The 10,826-nt window shown below is 34.5% G+C and overlaps 2 protein-coding genes across 3 annotated transcripts; both read left to right on the top strand.

Moving 5' to 3' along the window:
- Positions 219–1,840, top strand: LOC104720943 (homeobox-leucine zipper protein ATHB-16-like). Its single transcript, XM_010438838.2, has 3 exons — positions 219–526; positions 650–1,038; positions 1,125–1,840. The coding sequence occupies exons 1-3, from the start codon at positions 472–474 to the stop codon at positions 1,590–1,592; spliced, it is 912 nt and encodes a 303-aa protein (XP_010437140.1). The 5' UTR covers positions 219–471; the 3' UTR covers positions 1,593–1,840.
- On the top strand, positions 8,037–10,826 carry LOC104729332 (protein SCAI). Of its 2 annotated transcripts, none has more exons than XM_010438837.1 (9): positions 8,037–8,677; positions 8,774–8,980; positions 9,078–9,320; positions 9,434–9,500; positions 9,596–9,787; positions 9,878–9,969; positions 10,087–10,272; positions 10,361–10,497; positions 10,582–10,826. In XM_010438837.1, exons 1-9 carry the CDS (start codon positions 8,189–8,191, stop codon positions 10,766–10,768), a joined length of 1,800 nt encoding a protein of 599 aa, XP_010437139.1. In that variant the 5' UTR covers positions 8,037–8,188; the 3' UTR covers positions 10,769–10,826. The 2 variants fall into 2 exon arrangements, 1 of the variants encoding a protein (XP_010437139.1); XR_756881.2 differs by having other exon boundaries at positions 8,189–8,677; positions 9,878–9,973; positions 10,582–10,782.

Here is a 10,826-nt window from a genome sequence, read left to right as displayed (position 1 = left end):
TTGAAAATAAAATAAAATAAAAACACCCTACATAAATAAAATAAATTAGGTTCTGCATGCATAACCAAATTATATTATAAATAAACACATACGACGTCGTATCACAGATTCCGCTACAGAGCCGAGCTGAGCTATATGTAGCTCTGGTTCAAAACTTAACCTTAGTTACATTTTAACCACTTTAATCGTAACCCAAGTTTGGTTTATTTAAAGAAAGGGAAAGTGTGAAACCAACTTGTTCATATTGAAAACAAAGAACAAACCATTGCTCTCTCTCCCTCTCTCTGCTTCCTCTGTAAATAGATAACTAAAAGCTTTCACTCTGTTGGACTTTCTCAGTCCATATCTTCTCTGTTTCTCTAATTTGTTCCTCTAAAGTCCCTTCTTTCTTGTTTATGTGTTCAAGTAAAGAAGCTCAATCCATATCCATTTTTGTAAAGATTTGGACTTTTTTTTATTTTGGCTGTCACCATGAAGAGGCTAAGCAGCTCAGATTCAATGTGTGGTCTCATCTCCACTTCTACAGGTTATTTTACCTTCTTTTTTTTTTTCTTTCTTTCTCCATTTTGTTTAATATCAGACAAACCTCATTTGATCCTTTCTACTACTGTTTCTAATTTTATTTGGTTTTTCAAAAAAAAAAAAACAGATGAACAGAGTCCAAGAGGTTACGGAAGTAATTACCAATCTATGCTTGAAGGTTACGAGGAAGATGCTACACTAATCGAGGAATACTCCGGCAACCACAACCACCACATGGGTCTATCGGAAAAGAAGAGAAGACTGAGAGTTGACCAAGTCAAAGCTCTTGAGAAAAATTTCGAACTTGAGAACAAACTCGAACCTGAGAGGAAAACGAAACTAGCACAAGAGCTTGGACTCCAACCTCGTCAAGTAGCGGTTTGGTTTCAAAACCGTCGTGCACGGTGGAAAACAAAACAACTTGAGAAAGATTACGGCATTCTTAAGAGCCAATACGACTCTCTCCGCCACAATTTTGATTCTCTCCGCCGTGACAACGATTCTCTTCTCCAAGAGGTAAAAACCTAAAATCTTAAAAATTGAAACTTTAACAGTCCAAAAATTCAAAAAGGTTTGATTTTTTTTGAATTTTGTGATCGCAGATTAGTAAAATCAAAGCTACGATCAACGGAGAAGAAGATAACAACAAAGCTACGACTGAGAGTGTTAAGAGAGAAGAAGTAGTTTCATTGCCGGAGAGTTTTCACAAGACGGATTCGACTCCATCGTCTCCTCCGCAGTTTCTTGAACATTCAACCGGGTTTAACTACCGGCGAAGCTTCACCGACGACCTCCGTGACCTTTTACCGAATTCTACCGCAGTTGTTGGAGACGCTGGATACTCCGATAGCTGCGACTCAAGCGCAGTTCTAAACGAAGAAACAAGTTCGGACAACGGAAGATTAACGCCGCCGTCTACGGTTGCCGGCGGGAGTTTCTTACAGTTTGTGAAAACGGAACAAAGAGAGGATCACGACGATTTTCTAAGCGGTGAAGAAGCTTGTGGATTCTTCTCCGATGAACAACCACCGTCACTTCATTGGTACTCTGCTTCTGATCATTGGACTTAAGGAGAATCATTTGGGATGATCGAATCGAATCGTGCTCCGTGGGAACAGAGGGGGGCAAAAGTGAAAATAATCGATAAATAAAGGATTAAGGAGGAAGGGTTATTAAAATTAACTAACTCCGCGGGATTAAGGAGAAAGATAATTATTGCGCTTAAGATTGTAAATTTATTTTTATCTTTTACCTCTCGTTTCCATGGCTCTTCGTGTAATTTTAACGATGTTGAAAGGTGTTTTTATTTTTATTTTTACAGTAATAGGAATCAACTAGGGACACTCTCTGTCTCTGATATGAAAGCAATATAACTCTTAATACGTTTTTTTACTCCTCAAGTCCGAATTGTGTGTTTTTATTCCAAATAAACACATCAATTGACTCACACATCAATTGACTCATACATAAGTAATTTTGAAAAATTAGCTTCTTTTTTTTTGGTTTAACTGTTTCTGAAATGGGTGAAATGGTAACATCTATTCTTTCCTAATCCCACGACCACGACAACTCTAATTAATGTTACAAACTCGTCGATATACGTGAAAAGCTTTTGACGTCTATGAATTTTGCTTTTGGTAAAGAAAGTCAATAAAGGTGTTTTTTTTTCTAATACTAGTAAGGAAAAGGCGATAAATTAAGATATCATCATCATCATAGGCTTAAAAACATAGGATTGGCTTGTGAGATAAAAATGCTACTAGTAGTAGTAGTATATCATCATCAATCATCAAGGTGCTTTTGTTACCATGATTGTGCGTACACGTTTTGTTATTAAAGTGGGAAAGCATGGGGACATCGTTTTTAGTGAATGATGTAAAAAATTCATTCATTCTGACACTGTCAGAAACAGAAGCTTTTACCATTGTCACGGATCGTATCTGAAATTGAGGGGCATTCATATCACAATATGTCACCCAGTACCCTTTTTTTCTTTTTTATAATTTCCTTTGATCAAACTTATAATCATAATATTAATACTTGCTCCAATTGTTTAAAAATTATTTCTTCTTATATTTAAGGGTAAAATTATGCAAATTCATAGGCATTCAAAGAATAGAAAAATAGCAAATCACTTTTAATGTAGTTCTCTTATCACTAAGTTATCATTCAAGAATTTTGTTACTTTTAAAAATTAATGCAGATGAATTGTGTACAGTTCATATTTTTTTGTGTTTTTATGATAAATGCAATAGAAATATATGTAGATTTGGTCTGCAGCTTTTTTGATGTTGTTCACCTTTAATCTGCACTTGAACAGCCAAATATTTGATCTACTTTTATTCTGCTTGATCTGTTTGAACTACCTGGTCTGCTATTGCTATGTTTATTATGCTTACTTGAGGATCATAATAAAAAGTAAATAAAAAATATTATATTTTATTCTTTATATTGCCAACTCAGAAAATAAGGGAACTGCATTGTAATTTCCTTTCGTTACAGTAGGACCTACACACCCATGTGCTTGTGGGCCAATCAGAGAAGATGTCGTTTTCATCATTTGCCATTTGTCACTATTGCCAAAAATTATACAATAAAATAAATATGTTTTATAATATATAATATTCGACGGAGGAAGATAGACACGTGTACAGTGCTTTTCAATTTCTTAGCCCTCCGATTCGCGACATTTCACGGCTTCACAGCCGTCTATTTCCAACCCACCTCATCTGTATCTTCCACACGTTGCATGATGTGAGAGACTCGGTTTGGTCGGTTTAGATTTTGTCGGTTTACTTTTAAACTTAAGTGTGCGACTTTAGATGTTGCACATTAGCATACTTGCACATTAGTTTGATTAGTAGATTGTTTTAATTTTCTTGAATTTTATGTCTTCTATAACCTAGTTGTAGTAATCTACTACTAATGTACTACTACAGTTTTAATATTCCATTTGATTCCGGGCGGCGAACATTTCTGTTGTGTGCTTCACTTTCTCTTAGCAAATATCACAATTGTTTCTTTTTTAGAATCTTTGCAAATCCTTCAAATTATATAGTACTACTACTATTTTACACGTAAATTAAACAACTAAAACATCCCAATTAACTTTATTGTATACTTTTGAAATCATTAATGCTTTTTGTTGGTGGTTCGTGTCGTAGTATCCCTATATTAGTATAATATGAGCAAAGAAATATCATTTTCAAGTACATATATGTATTCAGCGAAGACAAAATCGTCGATGAAAAAATTGGTTTGTTGTACAATCAATACGAAGTTTATTATATATACGGTAGTTCAAAATTTGTTTAAAACATTTTCTTCAACATGTGTAGTATAAATGTATAATCATGAAAGTTATTTGATATTGGGATTAACTGGACTTAAACCAAAAGCATATATATGTTTCTTTATTGGTTGATCATGTTAGCTACAAGCCTACAAAGACTTTTAGTGTCCCTCTCTTTTAAACCCTAGACTACTTTTTTTGTGTATAATTCTATAGCGTAAGAATACAAATCGAGTTTTATTTTATAGCGAGAATATAACAAAATAATGTTTTTATTAGAATCTAGCTATTGTTAAATTAAGAAAGCATATACAGTATAATCATCTTTGTTAATCTCTCGATAGGTTATGTTTTTCAACACCCCGGGGCCCTCCTTGTAGAAGAAACTCATATATATGCTTTCTGATTGTGAAAGGCAGTTTTATTTTACGCAAATGGGGTTAACTTGTCATTAAACAACTACAAGGTGTGGTCATTTTTTAGAAACGTCCCTCTCAAGTCTTTATTCCTGGAAATTTTTATAATACTCTAAATTTGGAAATATTTAATTAGTTGATGTGATCATCAAAATAATTAGGATGTTTTATAAAATTTCACACTATATATAACAAAAATTGGTGAAAATATCACGTCAATGACATTGTTTCGATTTTTGGATTCTATTGAAAGTAAAAAATAGAAAAGGAGATTGTTAGTTAACATTTAAAACTTTTGTTAGGCTTCAAACGTATTAGGGATAGAACAACATGTCATTTGAAAACATGTCAAATTGAAGATATGAAAACTTCCATGTGTCTTATTTCTATAGTTCCTCATATATAAGCCATAACTTTATTTGTTAAGAAAGATGGTCACTCAAGCATTATAAATCACACACACTCTTAAGTCTTAACTAGTAGTTATTAACATTACGAAGCTATGCTCGGGGAAACTCGAATGACTCGACTAAAATACTCGCGATAAGTTTTGTAGGAAAATATGGATGATACAACAGAGAGGTAACTAAACTTAACAATATTAGACTAATGATACTACAGACTTGTGATAAATTACAAATGATATGGTAATTAGAAGAAAAAAAAGATTCGAATACGATTACTAAAAGGTATAAAACCCATTCATAGGAGACAGCTTATATATACGGCTCTCGCCGGCTTAAGCGAGCGACAGAGACAGAGAGAGCAATATGGCTTTTATCAAAACGACGACACTTTTGTTTTGTCTAAAGATGGTTTGACACGCGGCTATTAAACAGTGGTCCGAACTCCTAAACAATAGTTTGAGTCAGCAGCGGTGGAGCCTACTTTTTTTTCCCGCAGCTAATAAAAGTCAAATTATTCGGCGCCAATATGTTAAAAAAAAAATATTTTTTTCCCAGAAGAGAAAAAAAAAACACAAAACATTACTAATCGAGTCTTGACCGAACCTTTTGTTTTGTTATTTTCGTCTTTCTCCGACTCTGCTGTTGCTGGGACAGACAAAACAAAACGAAGAGAGTTATTGCAAGCTCGCTAAGTCAATGGCTATTAGCAAAAGAACACTCGTGTGTCTATATTTGAGTTGTTTGTAAAGCTTATTATCAAAAATTATAACCAAATAAAAATTGGGCGAATGTGATGTGTAAGAAATCCAAAACCTTGGCTACAAAATTAAAAGGAAATAAAATTATTAGAATGGGTGTTGTTATTTGTTAAATATGTTTGGCATATAATAAAGCGGCCCAATTGTTATATTTATTATTACTAGGCTGTTCAGCCCAAAGAAAGACCCATATGTAAGCAAAGCACATTACTACTTTTTCTTTTACATCCATATTAAACTGTATTAGGCTAATAATATAGGTGTATAAGATATTTTTGACTGTAAGAAAAAAAAGACTTTAGTAATGATAACAAACCTTTTACTTTTTCTCTCTTCATCACTAAGTACCTTCTTTTTATCTGGTAATGCAAAAGCTTTCCCAATCCACTTTGTGCCCAACACACACACACAAATCTGTTGACATTACAAAAGAACAATATCTACTTTGACACTACTAATAGGTTCTGCACTGATTTGGAGTCACACATTTTCCTTTTGCTCTTTATGTTTTTCTTTTCTCTATCTTTTCTTGGAAAATTCATTTTAATTGTTTAGTATTTTGTTGTCACAAGATTCAGATAAATTGGCCACAGCTCTGCCACTAGTCAGTCAATCGAGTTGAATTTTCGAATATTCATAAGAAACAAACATATAAAAGCTTTAATATTCTCTCAGTTATTCGTGAGACGGGGATGTTGAAACGTTCCAACATATAAGACAAATAATCCATAGTTTTATATGGATACTCAAAAAATGAATTACTCATCTTTTTATGATTTTTTTTTTTTTTTGGTTACTTGTGAGTTTATGTTTGTTTTTTAGCCCAACGGAATGTATTCATGTGATAGGTCACATAAAGAAAAAATAAAACTAAACATGTCCAAAATAGAGAGGTACATTTTGTAGCTAGCAAATAACGTTTCCTACCTAATAAAGCTTTTTAGCTAAAAATAAGGGCGACGTACCAATTGATCTACGAAAGCAAATGATACTATTAATTTAGACTTTTATATTTTTATTTTTATATATGCCATGTATCAAACAGGAACAAGACCGATTTAAATATATGAATATCGATACAGAATATAAAATAAATGTAAAATAGAGTTCAGACAACTAACATCTAACTACTACTATAATAAGTTAATGGAAATGTGCCCCACTCGTATTTTAAATTTGCAGATATGTAAAAGACAAAATATGTATATGACATTTTTCATTTATTCATCTTGGTTTAATATCTTTAGTTTTCTCATCGTTTTCATATCTAAGGTTTTTTACTTGTGTCAAAAACAATCAAAAGATTCGCTCATCTGAGTCGATAGATAATCACATAATAACTGTTATAGTTAAAGATTAAAACATAATAGCACCTAAAAATGCTATCAAGTTCAAGTATTGTTGTTACATGTCAAACTCGAGCACAAAAAAGATCGATTTCGTTATCATATTAATGTCCGCAACAAGACCCGAATAACACAATGAGCATGTCGCGTCGGTCCACCTCTAAAGTAAATTGTAGTACTAGATGTGATGATTACAACATTAGACCAATTTAGAACAAAATCCGAAAAAGCAAAAAAGACCACTATTAACCAGGGAGAAAGTCAACTATGAATATTGAATAACAACATAACATAAAAATTACACAGTTGTAAAATTTATTTCCGTATTTAAAAGTCGAAAGCAACATAACGAAAACAACCTTTTTTTCTTTTAACATCACAATTAGTCAATTACTATAGTCTTAATAACACCTTTTTTCCCCCTAGGATTCCTCTAAATAATTAAATTATAGATGTTGCTGCCGATTACCGACTCATCATCCTTGTGCTTCGACAGATACATTCACATATAACATAATCATAGTTAAAAAAAGAGGAATCATATACATATGAAAAAGGTTCTTAGACAAATAATCATGTGCTAATTAAGTTGCTTATTGCTGCCATCATTAATTTCTTCTACCAAACTTCATAATTTAAATGCACAAAACTAACCAAAAGAAACAAGCATTGAATTGTTCTATATTTAGAATTTGTATACATATATGGATGAGGAGAGACTAAATACAAGCAAACAATAATATTTCGTTCAAGTATGTACGTACGTACGTTACGGACCATGTGCTAAAACGACTATACATGTACACCTATTAATCAGTGTGTAAAGATATAGTAGATGATACCATTGCCAGCTCGTCTCACGATGATTACACAACACAAAACGAGATTACTTAGTACTATTATATGATTCTGCAAAATTCTTTTGTGGGTTCGTGCTCACATGCGTTTTTGCTAATACCCAAGCATCTTCTATATTTTTTTTAATACAATTTAGACAGCTAAAAATAACAATGTTTTACATTGCTTATAATGTCAATTTCTTTTTTTTTTTCCCTCAAAATTAAACAATAATCAAAATTATTAATAATCCCAAGAATACATTTTTATTCTTTTCTTCAACTACTTTTAGAAAGGTGATCAACAACTAAAAGAGGAACACATAATAAAATAATCTTTGAAGTTGGAAAAAAACTCTCATAAAAAATAAGATGGTATAAATTAAATCAGCTGTTAAAAAAAAAAGAAAGATATAAATTGTGACAAACACAAAAATAAATAAAATAAAACGAGAAAAAAAAAATCATATTTATCTCTCTCTCTCTCTCTCTCTCTCTCTCTCTCTCTCCACCGTTGTTCCCATTGATTGATTAGTCTTCTTCTCTCTCTTGAGAGCCGATGATAAACGACGGCGGTTATCACCGGAAGTGAGGGCAAAGTAGTCTTGCAGATGGCGGGTGAAGATGTTTCGAGAAATTTCCGAGCTTTGGTGGAGAACGCAGACCGTAAATTCGCGAGAGTTCGCGATCTCCCGGCGTTTGGAAGAGCACAGAGTCACTACTTCCACAAGGTCTTCAAAGCTTATATGAAGCTATGGAATTATCAGCAATCCCACAGGTCGAAGCTGGTCGATTCCGGTTTAAACCGGTGGGAAATCGGCGAGATCGCGAGCCGGATTGGTCAGCTTTACTTTAGTCAGTACATGAGGACTAGTGAAGCTAGGTTCCTTCTTGAGGCTTATGTCTTCTACGAAGCGATTCTTAGGAGGAGGTACTTTGAAGGAGAAGCTCACGGGAAAGATCTTGGTGCTCGATTCAAGGAGTTACGTTTCTACGCGAGGTTTTTGCTTGTTTCTTTGATTGTGGATCGCAAAGATATGGTTTTGCACTTAGCTGACAAGCTTAGGGTTTTGGTTGATGACAGCAAATCTAATTTCAGGGTATTTATTTCCGATCTGCCCTTTTGTGAAAGTCTCTATTTTTATCTGTGTGTGTGTGTTTTTTTCTCTTGAGGATGTTCTTGTGTGTGTGTGTAGGAGACAAACTTTAAGGAGTGGAGGCTAGTTGTGCAAGAGATCACTAGGTTTATACAATCTGATACAGACTTAACTTATGTCAGGCCTCTACGTTACTGTGCAATGCTTGATTCGTATCCAGCTTCTCAAACATATCTAGCTCGGTTTCACGCTAAGAAATTGTTCAAGTTTCGTGATGCTCTCTTGGCAAGCTATCATCGTAATGAGGTGACCAAAGTTTATTTTTATTTTTAAATGGAATCTTGATTTTCAACTCTGTTGCATTCATAATAATAGTATTCATTATATTGATTTGGATTCTCAGGTGAAATATGCTGAAGTCACGTTGGATACTTATAGAATGATGCAATGTTTAGAATGGGAACCTAGTGGATCTTTTTACCAAAAAAAGCCTGTTGAAACGAAGGAGAATGGTTTTGTAATTGATCACACTTTAACCTCTGGGCTTATAGATATGAAGTTAGCTGCTGATATGGCTGATCCAACATTACCTCCTAATCCTAGGAAAGCAATTCTTTATCGCCCTTCAGTATCCCACTTGCTAGCGGTGAGTTTTATGTGTACCACATAGAAAATCTGCAGGACTTCTTGATATATCGATAGACAGGAGTGTGTCCTTCCATTATGTTTAACTTTTTTACTCGCGTGATATATCTACAGGTCTTGGCAATGATTTGTGATGAGCTCTCTCCAGAGTGCGTGATGCTTATATATTTGTCAGCTTCAGGTTAGTTTTCTTCTTGGTTGTCACTGGAACTTTGAAGGTTGGTAATTTGTTTTTATCATGCTGCGACGTCAATGATATTGGTTATTAATATCCAGGTGGTCCTGCTCGCGAAAATGTTGCGCAAGCAGAGAACTCTGTTGGTTCTAGCAGAACATCAAAAAGTAAGCTGCTTGCTCGAGGCTCCCAAGAACAGAAAAGTTACAAGTCAGAACCACATAGTAATGGAAAAATGTTGTCTAGTGATTATTATGAGGATCATCTTTGGTTAGGTCCTAGAGGAGGCTCTGGTAAGTCTTTTTCTTTTGGAATAATAATAACATTTTAGTATCTCTCGAAAGAGCAGACTTTTCTAATTCACGGTCTCGTTTTTGGTTCAGGTTCAAACAACCTTTACCCTGGTGACCTAATCCCTTTTACACGAAAACCGCTTTTCTTGATCATTGATAGCGACACTAGCCGTGCATTCAAGGCAGGTTTGTCATAACTTAGTGCATCATATTATCTGGAGAGTCTAATAGTTTCTCTCAAGTCACTTTGCGATATTTGCTGATGGATTGTTATTAAAATAAAATAAAAAAAACTCCAGGTTTTGAGTGGAGCAGAGAGAGGCGAGCCTGTTGCTATGCTTCTTTCACCTCTGAAGCCATCATTCGAGAACCCATCTACTGATGATACGGACGCACTAAACGGAAGTCAGTTTACCTTTTTCTTAACAGCTCCTTTACAAGCATTCAGTCAAATGCTGGGCCTCTCAAACTCAAACCCCGACCCGGTTAGCACTTGTTGTTTGATTTACCATAAATGAACCAAACATTTTAATGCGGCGTGCCTCTTTACAATTTTCTTATCACAATCTTCAGGAAGTTTATGATGAAGCAGAGAGTATGCTTTCTGCTTCCTTCTCAGAGTGGGAAACGATTCTGTTGACTTCCAAAGTCTTGAATCTCGTCTGGGCACAAGTCTTGCCTGATCCATTCTTGAGACGGCTGATTCTAAGGTGAGTATATTCTCAAAAAGTTTTCGGAATTGAAACCACACAAAGCATGGACTCACGTCCTTCAGCCTTTATATTATTGTGTAGATTCATATTCTGCCGGTCTGTACTCACGTCCTTCAGCCGCACAGAGGATGATGACCCGTATTTACCTCAGTGCCACCCGAACCTCCCAGAGCTGCTCTCACCGGTATCAAAACCGGTGCAGTCCTCAGTACAACGACTAGCTGATCACTTGGGTGTAGCCAAATCTTTCCACTTCAACAAGACGTAAAATTAGAAAAAAAACCCCATGAGCCTAGGTTGTTTGTTCGTTTTTTTTTTTTTTTTTT

The sequence above is a fragment of the Camelina sativa genome, chromosome 11, assembly GCF_000633955.1.
Source record: "Camelina sativa cultivar DH55 chromosome 11, Cs, whole genome shotgun sequence".
Lineage (NCBI taxonomy): Eukaryota > Viridiplantae > Streptophyta > Magnoliopsida > Brassicales > Brassicaceae > Camelina > Camelina sativa.
This window is presented reverse-complemented; position numbering and strand designations above follow the sequence as displayed.

What these genes read in the sequence shown, in the direction of transcription:
- LOC104720943 (XM_010438838.2), top strand. Translation starts at nt 472, where the DNA reads ATGAAGAGGCTAAGCAGCTCAGATTCAATGTGTGGTCTCATCTCCACT. An exon ending in TCTCATCTCCACTTCTACAG is followed by an intron (nt 527 to 649) that starts GTTATTTTACCT and finishes AAAAAAAAACAG; the next exon opens with ATGAACAGAGTCCAAGAGGT. An exon ending in ACGATTCTCTTCTCCAAGAG is followed by an intron (nt 1,039 to 1,124) that starts GTAAAAACCTAA and finishes TTGTGATCGCAG; the next exon opens with ATTAGTAAAATCAAAGCTAC.
- LOC104729332 (XM_010438837.1), top strand. Translation starts at nt 8,189, where the DNA reads ATGGCGGGTGAAGATGTTTCGAGAAATTTCCGAGCTTTGGTGGAGAAC. An exon ending in CAGTATCCCACTTGCTAGCG is followed by an intron (nt 9,321 to 9,433) that starts GTGAGTTTTATG and finishes ATATATCTACAG; the next exon opens with GTCTTGGCAATGATTTGTGA. An exon ending in ACACTAGCCGTGCATTCAAG is followed by an intron (nt 9,970 to 10,086) that starts GCAGGTTTGTCA and finishes AAAAAACTCCAG; the next exon opens with GTTTTGAGTGGAGCAGAGAG.